At 48.6% G+C, this 15,561-nt stretch overlaps 1 protein-coding gene across 5 annotated transcripts; it reads right to left on the bottom strand.

Annotated features, from left to right (window-relative positions):
- Nucleotides 1-4,596: 4,596 nt before the first annotated feature.
- LOC102387283 (vesicle-associated membrane protein 1) lies at nt 4,597-15,370 on the bottom strand. Of its 5 annotated transcripts, none has more exons than XM_025211884.1 (4): nt 15,084-15,370; nt 14,834-14,992; nt 14,228-14,279; nt 4,597-4,910 (listed from the first exon to the last, which is right to left on the bottom strand). In XM_025211884.1, exons 1-4 carry the CDS (start codon nt 15,222-15,224, stop codon nt 4,681-4,683), a joined length of 582 nt encoding a protein of 193 aa, XP_025067669.1. In that variant the 5' UTR covers nt 15,225-15,370; the 3' UTR covers nt 4,597-4,680. The 5 variants fall into 5 exon arrangements, with proteins under 5 accessions (XP_025067669.1, XP_025067668.1, XP_014378539.2 ...); XM_025211883.1 differs by lacking the exon at nt 4,597-4,910 and adding an exon at nt 11,701-12,156; XM_014523053.2 differs by lacking the exon at nt 4,597-4,910 and adding an exon at nt 12,019-13,825.
- Between the last annotated feature and the right edge of the window lie 191 nt (nt 15,371-15,561).

Here is a 15,561-nt window from a genome sequence, read left to right on the forward strand (position 1 = left end):
GGCCAGCCTGGCCCTATGGTGCATGGACTGGGAGCCATGTGCCATTTGGCTGGGCAGGAAGTTGTACATGGCACATAATTCAGTGCCTCCATTGGGCTGGGTGGGCTTCTGCTTGCCTTCACATATGGTTTCCTGCTGGAAGCCCCACATGGAGGCATGGAGCCGGCTGGCTCGACCCGATGGCATGTGGTCTGGGAGCCATAGAATCAAAGGACCAGAAGGGACCTGCAAAATCATGTGCCATTGGGCTGGGCAGGAACTGTACATGGAGCCACTGAATTGAATGCCATTGGGCTGGTGGGCTCCTGCTTGCTTCCATGTGTGGCTTCCCACTGGAGTGCTGGAAGCCCCACATGGAGGCACCAAGCCCACCCAGTCCAATAGCACATGGCTCCCAGACCACATGCCATTGGGCCAGGCCAACCCACCATACTGCCATGTGGGGGTGCCAGCACTCCAGCAGGAAGCTGCATGTGGAGGCAAGCAGGAGCCCACCCAGCCCAATGGTGCATGCAGCGAAGCTTGCTTGGTCAGCGGCTGTCCCCACAGTGTTCCACGTGGGACTAAGCCCTGCCAAAGGCACCCAGTGCCATGCTCCCACCCATGAACAACGTGGGTCCCTGAAGGCTGAGGGGGCACAGTGACCACCCGCAGGCGGCAGCAGTGGTGTCAGTGGCGGAGACATGGCGGCAGTGAGCGGGGACCACCCGCAGGTGGCCACGGTGATGTCAGTGGTCAGGGTGGGCCAAGCGGGGACTGCCTGCAGTCAGCTGCAGCAGTGTCAGTGGCAAGGCAGGGGAATGGCGACTGGTAGGCAGCAAGTGGGGAGCACCTGCAGCTGCCGTTCATGCTGTTGGCAGCATTGAGAGGGGACTGCCAGCAGCTGTGTCAGCGGTGGAGGGATGGGGGGTGGGCAGTGACTGCCCACAGAAGAGAGAGGCGGCCAACAATCTCAGTCTATGCTCCCACCCACAGCCACCGGCCCTGGATTGGGCCAAAAGGCAGGGCGGGGCGGGGCGGGGCCATTCCCAGCACGGCTGCATCCAGCTCAGCTTCCATTCAATTGTCACAGCGAGGCAAGGGGAGCACAGCAGCACCTGGCTGGCTGCAGCCACACCAGAAGCTGTGAGCAGGCTAGGGCCAGCAGGGCTGCTCTGCTTCCCCAACCTCCAGCAGCAGCCACTGCTGCACCTATCACCCCTGCCATGCTGCTCTGGGTGGGCAAGTAGGAAGTCTCAGCAAGAGACTGCTGCCCAGCACACAGAGCTCTGACCCCCCTCCCACTCTGCCCATCCGGCATGACAAGCATCCCCTGAGGGTGGGCAGAAGGTGACTGGAAGCTGGAGCTTCATGTGCTGGGCAGGAGCCGCTAGGCTGAAGCTGCCTTTTTTTTTTTTTCAAATGAAAATGTTGTGTGTTCCAAGCCAAATCAGCCAAATTGATTCCAAATCTGAGAGTCAGTCAAGAACCATAAGTGGCCCTACTACTGGTGCACATCCTTCACCCCACCTGGGGCTTCAGGTGTTTCCAAATACTGTGGCCGGCATCCTATGTGCAGGCCCAAGCTCAGAGGCTTGGGATTCAGGTGCCCCCGAGTTTCACTTGCCCTTAGCCATAAGGCCCCAGAAGCAAGCTAGGGAGGAGTCTCTGCCTGCCCAGAGCGTCATGGTGTGGCAAGAGCAGGAGTCGTAGCTAGAGGCAAGGGGAGCAAAACAGCCCTTCCAGCCCCAGCCACCACGCAGCTTCCAGTGGGGCTGGTCCCAGTGCAGCTGCAACCTGCTGGATGCTGCTGTGCTCCCCTCACCTCCAGCAGCCACTCCTCCTCTAACTCCTGCCCCCTGCTGCAGCACTCTAGAGAGGTGGGCAGACCGCACGTCAAGCTGGGCCAGGTCCTGCTGGCACTGGGACCTCTCACGCAGCCAGGTTGGGCTGGTCCCAAATTTGCAGCACGGGAAACATTTTTTCATTTGTGCACATGCCTTTTAACATGTCTCAAAGTGGTTTGAAACATGGCAAGAGGCTCATGCACACTCATCTGGATGCACCCTTTGTCATGAGCATGGTATAACATTTATTTTTTAGAGCCAAGAGCCTGGAGAAGAGAGAAATAAGTTTTTTGGAAGTATCAGGGTCTCAAAATAAAAAAGGATGTATGTACTTTTAGATGGTCAGGCTTGGGGAAGACTAGGGACAGCATTTTTTAAGGAAATGGGGTTTTTAAGAACTGGGGTGTAGGAGAGGAGGGGGTTGGAAGATCACAAGTTTTTCACAAGAATCATAATCTTGGAAGGACGTGGTGTTCCCTGGATAACATTGATCCATCGCTTCTCCAAAATCCTTTCCTTTCCACGGTTTAAGAGAAGGTTCAGTATTTTGTTAAGGACAAAGATCCTGTAAAAGATAGCAGTGTTTGAGCACTGAAGCCAGGGTTCTGGAGAAGAGAGGCCTACATGTTTTCAAAGGGCTCAGGTTTTGGAGAAGAAACAGATGTACATACTAGGAAGGAATGAGGATAACAGAAGAGAAGGATTAAGGTTTTGGATGTCTTGATGAAGAAAGGGGTATCCCTACTTGGAACAGGGAACGGTTTGTGCTTGAAAGGTGCTTATTTGTGAAGGGTTTGTGTTTTGCAAGGTGGTGTCTTGGAAGAAAACAGCATGTTTTAGCTTGGAATAGGCTGTGGCCTTGGAGAAGAGAAGTGTTTCATGTTTTTAAGGTAATGGGGTCTTGGAAAAGAACGCGTCTGGAATGGGCCTAAATCTTGAAGAGAAGCATCACAATTTTGTTAGGGGCTACAACCTTGAAGGGGACATGGATGCTTGGGAGAGATGGCTCATGAAGTGTCAGAAGATTGAAGGGGCAGGTTTTGAGAAGAAAGGTCAGGATTAATTTTTAATGTCCAAGTTCAGAGAAGAGTCAATTCTACATGGGGTCAGGCCTTTGCAGGATAGATAGAGGTATTGACTGAAGCTGTTCCAGGACCTTGAAGAAGAGAATCATCAGTGATTTGGAAGGGGGTGTAATTTTAGAGACAAAGCAAGTGAGATTGGAAAGGTTTTGAAAAAAAACAACAGTCTGTATTTTGGAAGGGCTGTAGTCCTGAAAAAGAAAGAAAAGTTGACAAAGAAAAGTATGAGGTCTTAGAACATTAGACAGGGTCTTAGAACATTCAGTATTTTGTCAAGGTGCATGGTTTTGCAGATGATAGGGGTGTGGGTATTGCAAAGGAGTCTGGTCTTGTAGAAAACAGGTGGGTGCATGCTTGGATGGGATTAGGACTAGAGAAGAAAGGCTCAACATTTAGTAACAGACTGCGGTATTGAGAGAGAAGGATGTCCATGCTTGGAAGGGCCCAAAGTCTTGAGGGAAAAAAAGGGTTGCAAGTTCATGAGAGGCCAGGATTCCAGAAAATAGAATTGTGAGTATTTCAGAAAGACTGGTGTGACAGAGTCAGTATTTTGGAAGTAGCCAGAGAGGTCTGAGTACTTGAGGGAACCCAATCTTGGGTTAGTATTTTAGAAAGGCTTGAAAAGTGTATGGAGTTAAGGAAGAGACAGGATTCTTGGAGGAAAGAAGGGTCAGTGACAATGTGTTGAAAGGGTCAGAATCATGAGAGAGAGAACTGATTGGGCTTTTAAAGTGTTTGTGCTTGAAGGAGCCTGGATCATAGAAAAGACTGGGGTGAATACGATTGCAGCAGCCAGGGTCTCAGAGGAGAACAGAGTGTGCCTGAAAGAGGTTGGAGCATTGAAAAACAAAGTCAGGGATTTTGTTAGAAGCCAGAATCATGAGCAAGTTTGGAATGAGGACATCTTGGAGACAAAAAAAGTGTTTAAGAAGGGACTGAGGTTTCAAGAGAAAAGACACATGACTATTTAGAAAGGGATGAGTCCTTAATAGGAGGTAGGGTATGAATGGGTCCTGCTCTTCAAAAAGGGACAAGTGTTGACTGGTTTGGAAGGGGCCATGATCTTGGAGGTGTGATCAAAATTTTGGGCTGTTTGCCAGCTGTTTCGTTTCGACACTGTTTCAACTTGTTTTGAGCTCAAAACAGCAAAATCAAAACAAAATGAAGGGCTTCAAAACAGCCTCAAAATGAAATGAGGGCAGTCAAAACATTTTGAAAGTTTCAAAACGTTTCAAGTTTCGAAGCTCAAGCTGGGCTTGCCTGCAGGGAAACAGAAAGTAAGGAGAAGGATGGGGAAAAGGGGGGAAGGACTGCACTCATATTGACTGTGTAGCTGGCTAGTGACCGTGATCCTTCCCTGAAGTCCCTTCCAATCCCAATGCTCTGGGGGAGGGATGGAAATACAGCATAGAAGGCAGCATTGTTTGAATTGGCATGCTTTCGGCCTTGGGGTCTGACAGTTACTGAGCTGCGTCTTCCAGCAGCTCAGGAGCATTAGACAAAGGTTACTACTAGCATTGATTTGAATGACTTCCTACTTGCTAGCCTAGCCTAGCAACTGGGATTCCAAAATACCTTTTTCTTTCTTCTAGACCCTTTTATTTCATTATTATATTAATTGATTTATTCCTTTCAATGTTATAATTATATTGGATATTACACAATAGAATTTGATTTATATAGGGAGATACATTTTTATTTTATTTCTATACATTTATACCTTGCGGCATAGACTACACACCTTAGACAATTATATAGGAACACAGATACATTTATATATTTGTATAAAAGCAAGACACTATGAAACATACTGTGAAGTGTGGTAGAAAAGCAGCTGGCAAGCCTTCAGAGAAGGGCAGAAGAGGGGGGTAGAGGGAGAGGTGCAAGTGTCCCCCCCAACTGAGATGCAGCTTCTTTCCTACAACTAGCAGGGATGAGGCTTCCACAAGCAGCAAGGAGAGGGGAGCAGTGGCAGTGCTACTGCCTGTGCCTGAGGCTGCATCTGTGATGACCAGAACCAAAAGGGTTAATGAGCAACTTATAGCAAAAAAGAAATCTGCTTTTTGAGAGTAAGGCACATAATAAATATTGGCTAAAATAAACCTTATAAAACTGCTTCCTGTCTGTCAGGAGTATAACCCGTAATGTTATATTTAACTGTTTGTACCGATCATAAGACTGACATAAGTTTCAAAAAGCAGAGCTAAAAAATAAAACTACAGACTTAGCTGATTTAATAATTTTTTTGCTTAAAGGTCAGTAAGATTAACAAATCTAACCACAAAGTATAATTAACACATCTTAAAATTTTTTTTAAGTAGGTTGGACTTGGGCAGGAAAAATGCTAATCTCAGACCCCAACATGATGTGTTGTGATTTGCTTATTGGTTAAACCCAAGCGTAGGCAGTAACCTATTATAATAATTTCTAACACCTTTTAACCCCATAGGGTAACAGCTGTAGGGTAAGATTGTGAGTGGCTCTAAAGCCAACAGATTAGCATAAAACAGGATATAAAGGAACACACACATTAAGTGACCAGAAGGAAGGATGGAATAGAATAGTCATTGCTGTCCCACGTCCCCAGATTCCTTACTCCCAGTGTGAGTGAGGACCAGATCCTGACTGAGGGATCTTTCCTGGTATTTCCTCTGACAGCGTGCGGGGATGCCTGACTTTGCTGGATCAACTTGGTGTACCTGGCACTGAGGGACTATCAGTAAGTTGCTAACCAAGTAGGAACTCTTTGTCAATTTGTCTGTCTGTTTTTATTATCACTGCCAATTTTTAACTTTTATTGTTATGTTGTCTGTTTATTAGCTTAACCTTTTTACTGACTGTTATACGAGCAAACTGTATTTTTTGCTGCTTAAATATATTTTTTATTATTTTGTTGTTATAAGTAAAATTCATTTTTACTGTTATAAGTAAAACTTGTCTTTACTTTACTCCCAACTGGAGTTTGGTTGATCCCCAACCAAACAGCCCAGTGGCTGATACAGTTGCAGCACTCAGTCAGCCTGCAACTAAATTGATACTCTCAGTGCCCAGCTGGCTTGTGACATGCACCCCCCTCAAAGGGCACCAGCCATAACCCACCCCCACCACCACGACAACAAGCAGCAGCACCAGCATGACAAGTCTCCCATTTCACTTCCCACGCTGAACCTTCCAGTGCCGGAGGAAGAGTTGGAGCCGAGTGCCCTAGCAAGGGAAATTCTGGGGAAGGAGGGGGGGGAAAAAAAAAAAAAAAAAAAAAAAAAGCTAAGTTTGTGCTCCACACCCTTCAAGTTTCCCCTAGAGCCAGGTCTCCTTCCCCAGATGGCACTTCAGAGGAGGCTGAGGTAGAAGTTGCGGAGACAAATGGCTCAGCTGAGTCTGCTCCTCCTGTTGCTGTGCCTCTGCCTGCTGAGAAGGGGGAAATTGCAGCATCCACACATGCACCCACACCCAGAAGCCAGCAGGTAGTGTGGTCTGGGATCATTTTTTGCTGGCAGATGATCCCACATACGCTATCTGCCTGCACTGGCAAACCAAAACCAGCTGGGGCAGAGGAACAAAACACATGAGCACCACAGGGATGCTGATGCATCTTCATAGGCACCACCCTCTAGCCCTTGCTCCTCCTCAGCCTGGCACCAGCAGGAGTGTGCCCAAAGGGAAGTCCCTCTCTCACTCCAAAGCCCCTGTCCCCCCCAAAGCAGAGGCAGGCCACCCTGGAACAGTGGGGGAAAGGCAGACAGAAGGGGCGGGGGGCGTTGCAAGGGCAAGCGAGATCACCCAGAGCATTGGGGAGATGCTTGCTGTCTATGACCAGCCCTTCTCTTTAGTTGAGTGGTGAGGGATCAGGTGGCCCCAGCCTACCAAGTGCCTGCATGCACCACCTTCAGCAGAACAGTGGTGCCCTCCCTGTATGCAGCATGCAGAAAGTACTTGAGGGAGGAGCTGTGCAAGGCAGGTCCACAGGTGGCCTTACACTTCACCTCGGACAGCTGGAGCAGCCAGGGTGGAGATCACGCCTACCTCTTCCTCACATGGCACCGGTGCAACCAGTCAGGCCGTCAGTGGGCTCTCCTTCAAGCAGAGATGATGGATGAGTCTCACACAGCAACAGAGATCATGGAGGCCATGAATTGCTTGGTGCAGGGGTGGCTTGTTGGGCAGGGCAAGTTCATCCATGGGTTCACGGTCACTGACAACAGGGCCAATTTGATCATGGCGATCTCCGATTCCAACTTTGTTGGCATCTGTTGTGTGGCACACAAATTCCACCTCATTGTCAGGGATGCTTTGGAGAGGGACAGGGCTGTCAGTGATGGCACCAGCACCACCCGCAAGCTCATTTCCAAATGCAGGAAGGTGGCAGACTACTTCCACTGGAGCATTTAGAGGGGCAAGATGCTGCAGGACAAACAAGCAGAGTTGAACACCCCACAGCACAAAATCATGCAGGATGTGGAGACTCAGTGGAACTCCACATACCTGATGCTCAAGAAACTGGTGGAGCAACAGAAAGCCATCCATGAGATAGCCTTGTTCAGGGAGATTGGAATCAGCAGCCCCCTTAACAGAGCCAAGTGGGATACCATCTTCCAGATCTTGGTGGTCTTCAAGCCCTTCCTCAAAGCCACCAAGACGCTCAGTGCTGGCAATGCCCTCTTTAGCCAGGTAATCCCCATAGTGAGGGAACTTCAGAGCCAAATGGAGAGCTTCCAGGGATTCAATGTTCCTGGCTGGAACAAGCCACCGTCACCAGACGTCCAAGCACTGTTGAAGCAGCTGAAGGAGGACATCAGGAAATGGTTTGATCCAGTACAGTCCACATGCTGGCCACCATATGTGACCTGAGGGTGAAGGAAGGTGTATGCAGCAGCCAACACCAAAAATCAGTGGACGGAGGTGCTGGTGAAGAGAGTCAGGGAGGCAGAATGGCGGAGGCGGGAAGACATGGAAGAGCAGGATCCACTGTCCCATGCTAGCATACCATCCAGTCTCCTTCTCCACCACAGGCGCTGCCAATGTGGACAGAGGGCATGGCTTCCATGGTGCAGTCCAGAGGCACCTGACCCCACCATCAGGCAAGTAGCACTCAGGCCTTGGCAGCTGCCTAGCTTGCCAAGGATATGGAGCTGCTGCTGTATGACCCCTTGACCTACTGGGCAAGCTGCAGCCAGATGTGGCCGGATCTGGCCATGGTTGCCCACAAACACCTGTCCTGTCCCCCGCAACCAGTGTTCCAAGCAAGAGGGTGTTCAGCATTGCTGGGGATGTTATGACACCTCACCGCACCTGCTTGGATCCTGGTTTGGTGGAGCAGCTGGTGTTCCTGAAGGTGAAGTTCCCGCTGCTAGGGTTCCCCACACTCCAGGTGCAGACAGAGTGAATGCCACCCTCCTCACCCTGTCCACACCTATTACCTTTTTTCATTTTTTAAAAAGCCATTTAATTCCCCACTCTCAGAGATGGAGGGGGCACTCACTGCATCACCAGCCAGCAAGGGAACATGCCCCAGCTGAGCTCCCGTGCCAGGATGAACTTGGAGGTATGGGCTGGGGCTATGGGAAAGGAAGAGGCCCCAGGTCCTTGGGATGATCACTAAAACTGCACGGTACCAAGGTCAGAGAGGCCTGGTAGGACTGCTGGGGCGCGGCAGCCCTAGGAAGTGCTAGGACCAAGGATCCCCCTGGTAAAAGGCAGGTAGATTGAAATGAAACACTGTCCTGTTGAAAGGGAATGGTGCTGTTTCAGACAGCTCTATCGCAAAATACCAGAGGACTGGGGAAAAAGACTACTGTGCATACCACAAACTCCTGGAAGACCACTTCAGGCTCAACTCTGGACAACCTAACTGAAGTTTTTCCCTAAACTGTGGAATAAACTCACCCCAAAGGTGGTGCAATCACTTACTCTGGAAATCTTCAAGAGGAGACTAGACAGTCACCTCATTAGGGTCACCCACTCTCAGTTGCCTTTCCTGCCTAATGCAGGGGGTTAGACCCAATGATCTTGTAAGGTCCCTTCCAGCCCCTAACAGTCTATGAATCTATGCTCTACTCCCACATCTTGGGATCAATAGTATTTTCCTTAAGGAGTGTTTGCAGACACGAAAGCTTACATCCCCTGTGTCAAGTGTTAGCAATATATGGTGTTAGGAACACTGGCTGTGGGAAGAGGTCAAGCTGGAATACTACATGTGAAGAAAATTTCCCATCACTGAACTCAGGGCTGCCTTGCCTATAGAATCTCTCTTCCTCTAAGGTGCTTTGTTTTCCGCTATTAAGTAGGTCCTGCTGCTTGCCTTCCTAGCAGGAGTTTTCTTGTTGTAACCCCCTCCACTGAGGAGAGGGGAACTCTCCTCTGCACATGAGGTTGAATAACTGAGAGTCTGACATGCTGATTTTAGACTTGCCCCTTCCAATAAGTAGCTAGCCCCAACAACAATCCCACTCTCTCCTCAATGAAGGGTATTGACGATACCCTTGGTAACAATGAAAGCATTTTAGGACTGGGTGTTTTAATGCAGCTTCCTAACAGAATAAATACAGTATCACATCCAAGAGATGAGCTCTGGGGTAAGAGGCACAGGACCAGAGACAGACACAGTGATGGTGGGGTGAAGAGATTGAGGCCCATGTCCAGATGGGGCGTGGGGACAGTCAGGCAGAGATCAAACCAGTCAGAGAGAAGAGACTGGCAGAATGACCAAGAAACAGGGCCCAATTTACATAATAATGGCAAGTGTTGCAAGTGGCTGGGCTGGTCAGGCCAGGCCCCAGCCCCACATGGTTTGACTTCCATATTTACACACACTTAAGCTTAAAGAAACAACACAGTGAGTATAATTAGAGAGCCTTTAATTACCGTCAGCTAGCTGATTAAACTGGCTGGTAGAAGGGAAGTATACAGAGGTTACACATTTTAGGAGATGATAGAATAGTTACATCTTTTATAACTTTGTTTTATATTGCATAACTATAGAAACTAGTTAGATTTTGAGGTCAAGGTCAGAAAACTAATTAGTACTTATTATATAGACAACTATGCAGGTATACCCTATCTTACTACTTTGGTATGTCTATTAAGAACATCAGGAACTACAAATCCACACACAAAATATGGTACAGGAGAAGAAGAAAAAAAAAAGTGCTTCAGAGACCTGGGATAGGGTTCATGGATTCAGTTTGGTACTCAGTAATAATTTGGACTGTGCAACAATGAGGTACTGAAGTATGTATGGGGGAAGGGATCTGCAATCTTAGGCAGGGACTCAAAAGGTGAAAGCATGAGGGGCTCTGATGGACAGACTGAATTGACAGGAAGTTTGGGGCTCTATTGCAGTGTGGGGCAGCGGGGAGTATTAAGCATTCAAGAATCACATTAGCTTGTAGTCACTGTAGATCTGACCATATCTGGGGTGTTAGCCTGCTATGTCTGGGGTATAGTATAGGTTTGAAAGGATGCAGGAACACCAGCCTGAGGATCCTACTCTGGTGCCCAGTGCTCACCATGCCCAGCCTCTAACTTAAGACTAGATACTCCAGTAGAATTGCTAGGCATCAGGAAAAATACTCCTCAGAGACAAAACTACTAAAAGCATTAAGATAACCTTGTTTTTGAATAAGACACTTTACACTGCCAGAGGGGAAAAAAAAAAAAAAAAAAAAGGGTGCTTAGCTTACAGTAACAGATTCCCTGAGGTGCATTATCTACACAGCTTTCTCCTGGTGCTCTATACACGTTGGATGCTTTTGACTTCCAGTATCTCTTGAAGTTATTCCTGTATGCTAGATACCCTTGCACCTAGCATCCCCTCCCCTACACAAGGACATAAAGAAAACAGGTACAATGGTTCCTCTGTCCCATAATCAAGTATAGAACCACAGAGAAGAAGATGAAAAGGAAAGGTGTCAAAGTTGCAAATAAAATACCTTGAAGAGCTTTAGATACCACAGGTATTTTAAGTGACTGCCTACATAGATTTTGCTTCTGGTGGCAAGAGTTGTGTGTACTTGATGGTGGGCATTATGAGACCCAATTAAAAGCAGCTGAAACAGTCCTCCCCCCCAGCTAGTTTCTTGTAAAAGCATAAAATTTAAACTCCACAAAAGGAAACTATGAATTTCAAAAGCAGGAGCACCAGCAAAATGATCCAGTAGATGTGCAGTCTAATTAGTAACATGAATTTACAGAGCTGAAGAGAGAAGAAGTAGCCAGAGAAAATTCAACCAGAATATTCTCTTCAAGGGACGGAAAGTACCAGGATGTACCTCTAAAAGGCCTGCTAGAGAAGGATATTGCCTTTATATCCCATTGTTAGCAGAATGAGAGGGACCCATGTCTGAATTCAGCTGCCTGGGTGGTAATTTAATTTACCCACGTTAACTTGGCACTGGTGGCATATTAATTTTCAATTCCCACTGGCTCATGAAGGATACAGCTTCTTCAAGTTTCCCTCCCACAAACAGAGTTTCAAACCACATATGTATCTGGGAAGTAGAATGGAAGCTTTACACTGAACACAAGTCCACCTCCTCATTCCCACTTACCCTTTGGTTTGTCCACCAGATGCATACTCCTAGCATGACTGGAACTGGTGCTGTACTGTTGAAAGGCTGTGCTTCACTTCCAGATGCCTGGAACCACTTTTTCCCCCCCCCCCAAAACACATGGGAGGATTTCAAAGTGAGTAGTAGAATTAGAATGAAGTCCCTTTCCCTCAAGGGCAAAGTGTAAGGTCACCCTTCCCTTTCCCCACTCATATCCACACAGAGACAATAAGGTGGCAGACGCAATAAGGTGGTGGGATTGTGTTTGTTAGCAGAGTTCAGAGTACATGAGCTGGTTGCTCTACATGCCGGAAAGGAAGGTTACAGTTGTATTTATAGAGGAGATTACACAAACCACACGTGCGTGAGACAGCGGCTGAAGTCCTGTGGAAAGGGAGGGAAGTCCCTTGCTTCATCTTCTGGGGGCCTGGGGACAGGTATATTTTTGCCCATGCAGAAAGACAGAACAGGGTGAAGGAGGAGGAGAGAAAGGCAAGATACAACACCCTAGAGGAAGAAATGGAAGAGACAGCCTAGAGGCCTCAACCACCAGAAGACCAAGAGGAACGAGGTGCCAAAGCCTTGTCCAGGAGAGTTCGAGAGATGATTTTACTTCTGTCCATCCATAACCAAAGCTCAATTCCACGGGGGATGAGGAAAGTCCTTTAAGGACGAGGGCTGCTTCACTCCAGATCTTCATCTCTACCCTTTCCGAAAGGGAAGGATGGGGAATAGCAGGAAGATGGACTCAATGCAAGTGAAATGCCAGTGCATGGAGGTAAACATGCAAAAATCCAGCCCCTTCTCAGCAAGCCCTGAAGGAGGAGACCCTTCCCAGCATGCCCCAAGACAACAAGCAGCTTTCATTCTCAACAGTTCTCAACCTCACTCCCATAGGGAGGCCTCACCAATTGCACCCCTCCCCCTTCCCAGTATTCCACCTGGCTATGGTATATAACCCTCAGAGCACCATGCTGAACAGTTCCAGGAGTTCTAGTTGAAGGGGCCTTCCTTCAATCAAAAACATATCTTTACTCTTTTCTCCACATTCTCTCCCCTCTCATCCTCTGGAGGTAACAAGTCACCCACAAAAAAACCCCAAACTACTCACAACACAGTTTTGTAAAGATTTACTATGCAATTTACTTGTCCATTCAATCCAGAGCTGCACTTTAAGGATTTAGAGCAGCCTTGTGAAACACAGCCCTACCTAAATAGGATTTGCCTATATAAGATCATACCTTTGCCTCAGTGAGGAAGCTGCACATTTCCTTCATGTAACTGGTACTAGTTCTCAGGAACACTGGCAAGTTCCTACTCTTGGCTTCAAAAATCTAGGGCAGAGTTTGCAGCCCAAGGGAAGTAAAGCTATTTAAGCTTGTTGATGGGACAGATTCTCAGAGAACCAGGAGCTGCTGGATGTGGGAATCTGGTGCCTCTTTCCCAAAACCCATCCTCAGAGCAGGGCTGCACTTGGAAGCTGCTCTTGAGAGTCTGCTCTGAATTTCTCTTAACTCTTGCGAGCATAAGGGGCTTTAGAAAAAAAAAATAGCAATAACCAAGGACTGGCCAAGAAATGCAGAATCCAGCCCAGGACAGGCCGGACCTGGCTATGCCGCAGAACATGGTAATCATCCTAAGAAGCCCTTTGATTCCTACTCCTGATCCACTCCTGCTCCGCCCCCAACCTTGCCCCACTATACCCCCAGCATAAGCTACATGCCAGTAAATAGCTAGAGGGTCATGTGTTCACTTGAGTCTTGTAGGTGTACAGAACACCAATCCAAATACTCCTGCTGCTACTGCCCCTGCATGTCATTCCTCATGTTGCAGAAGAGTGCCTATAGCCTACTGCTTTTGAGTGGAAGACTAAGTAACCACTGTTAACCAGATTTCAGAGGTTAAAGGAAAACACAGAATTGCTGCCATTGGCTCCTTTCAAAGGAAGCAATGCTGAACAGACAGCATGGGAGTCTTCTTTCAATCCCTGGAGCTCCTTACTGCCAGGGAACTGCTTAAGGAAGCTCACACTACCAGAGCCCAACCCTCAAGGCACTGCTGTGAAGGAAGTTCACACTGACGCTGTGCTACAACTCCAATTACAATTACAACAGAAGCTGGAGGGGGCAGAATTCTCCCTCCCTTTCCCTTCTCCTCAAGTGGAGCTGCCCCTCCCTGGGGCTACAGCAGCTGTTGAAGGGATTAGCCCAGGTCCAGGAAAGATGCATCAGAACCTCATACAGAAGACAAACAAACAAAAAAATTAATGATGGAAAAGCCAGGTGGAGGGAGCTTGGGCAGGGGAGAGAGGGGGTGATCAGGGAAGGTAGGCTGCAGATTATGGGGAACCACATTCAAGTAAAAAAGTAGACTGCAGACAGAAAACAAAAGAAAAAAAAAAAAAAAAAAAAAAGAGAGAGAGAGAGAGAGAGAAGGAGAGAACAAGAGGGCCAGTTACACCAAAGTCCCCACACTCATCAACCAAAATATCTCCCCCAGCTGGGGATTTGGGTATTTCAACCCTCCTACTGCCAGGCAGAGGTCCTTTTGTGTAGAAGGTAAAAAGCAGCACTTCCAAGAGAGACTGCTCCCAAACCTTATTTATTTGTAAAACTTTCATAAGTCTCTGGGACTGACAGGAGGTTCCAGTTCCCTGTCCAGTCTCATTGAGCAGTGAAAGTTGCCACAAGTAGGCAAAGTTACTCTCAAGGCCCCTAATCAAGAGGGAGAAGGTTCCCTGACCTCGTATTCTCGCCCACCCATTGGTACTTACGTGCAATAGCAACCACCACAATGGCACAAATGACTCCCAATATGATCATCATCTGCGGAGAGATTACGAAATGGTGAGACTCAGTAGGTTGGCATGAAGTAGTGTCCCGTGCCAGCTGGAGCATCTATTTGTGCCCTTCAAAGCAGACCTCTAGTCTTCCACATAGCATGGCCCGACACAGTGATACAAGCCTATCATCTCAGTGCAACCAGGTAGATGTACTGGCTGAACCAGGCACTTCCAAATCTGAGTGACTAGCAACCCTAGGTCAGAAGCTTCAAAAAATATCCTCTCAGCCTGGACAGCAACTGCAGGGCTGGTTAAGTCTGATCTTGACCCAGCCAACCTTGTGCCTCAGAGGCTGAAAAGGAAAAAGGCAGAGAACCACTGAAAGGATACAATTCATGCACTCCTAAGAAAATTACACCCTTCAGCTAATCCTGCTTGTAACACATTCTGTTCTTTACACATTGCTAAGAGGCAGAATCATGGGCAAGATGCTCCACTAGATTGGCATACAGCTATGCAAGATCAGTGACATTTTCTTGTAGAGACAGACAACTGTTTAGCTTTGGTGTAAGGAGGGGGCTGGGCAGCCAGGCTCACCTTCATGTTCTTCCAGAAGTACTTCCTCTTGAGCTTTCCAGCACTGCTTTCAAACTGTGAGGCACCAGCCTGGAGAGCATCTGCCCGGTCATCCAGCTCTGACAGTTTCTGGTCTCGCTCCAGCACTTTGTCCACATTCACACGCATGATGTCTACCACCTGCGAGGGGAAGGGAGTGACCCTTGGAGTGTCTCTAGGCACTGCTACATAACAGCTCAGAGAAAGGGCAGGCTCACACATAGTGACTTACCTCCTCCACCTGGGCCTGCGTCTGCTGCAGCCGGCGGTTACTACTCATGTTGGGTGGAGGGCCGGGGGGACCCCCACCCGGCGCTCCCCCTTCTGGGCCTGCTTGCTGCGCTGGGTCAGACCTGAGGAGACAAGGAGACATGCCAGAGAAGAAACTGGAAGGTGATGCAGGTTTTACCCCAGACTATGAGCTGTGCAGGAACAGAAAGCCGGGAGGGGACCACAGAGAAGGGAACCCGGCAGGGCAGGTGGCGGTGCCAAATGCCCGGATGTGCCCAAGACCAGACGTGCTCCTCACTGAAACCCGACACAGGTTGATAGGGCTGGGACTGGGACAGGGTCTGGGCCGCTGCAGCGGGCAGCGCCTGTGTCCGTAGCGCGAGGGGGAGCGGAGCCGCAGTCAGGCAGCCCCGCGGGGGCGGGGGCAGGAGCCGCAGAGCCGACAGCCCGGCCCCCGCCCCTTTCCTGCGCAGGGGCCC

This window comes from Alligator sinensis, unplaced genomic scaffold, assembly GCF_000455745.1.
Source record: "Alligator sinensis unplaced genomic scaffold, ASM45574v1 scaffold1238_1, whole genome shotgun sequence".
Classification (NCBI taxonomy): domain Eukaryota; kingdom Metazoa; phylum Chordata; order Crocodylia; family Alligatoridae; genus Alligator; species Alligator sinensis.

Coding starts and splice junctions, on each gene's coding strand:
- LOC102387283 (XM_025211883.1), bottom strand. CDS start 15,224: ATGTCTCCTTGTCTCCTCAGGTCTGACCCAGCGCAGCAAGCAGGCCCA. Junction 14,280..14,833: donor ACTTCTGGAAGAACATGAAG/GTGAGCCTGGCT, acceptor ATCTCTCCGCAG/ATGATGATCATATTGGGAGT. Junction 12,157..14,227: donor TGTGGTGGTTGCTATTGCAC/GTAAGTACCAAT, acceptor CGGAAAGGGTAG/AGATGAAGATCTGGAGTGAA.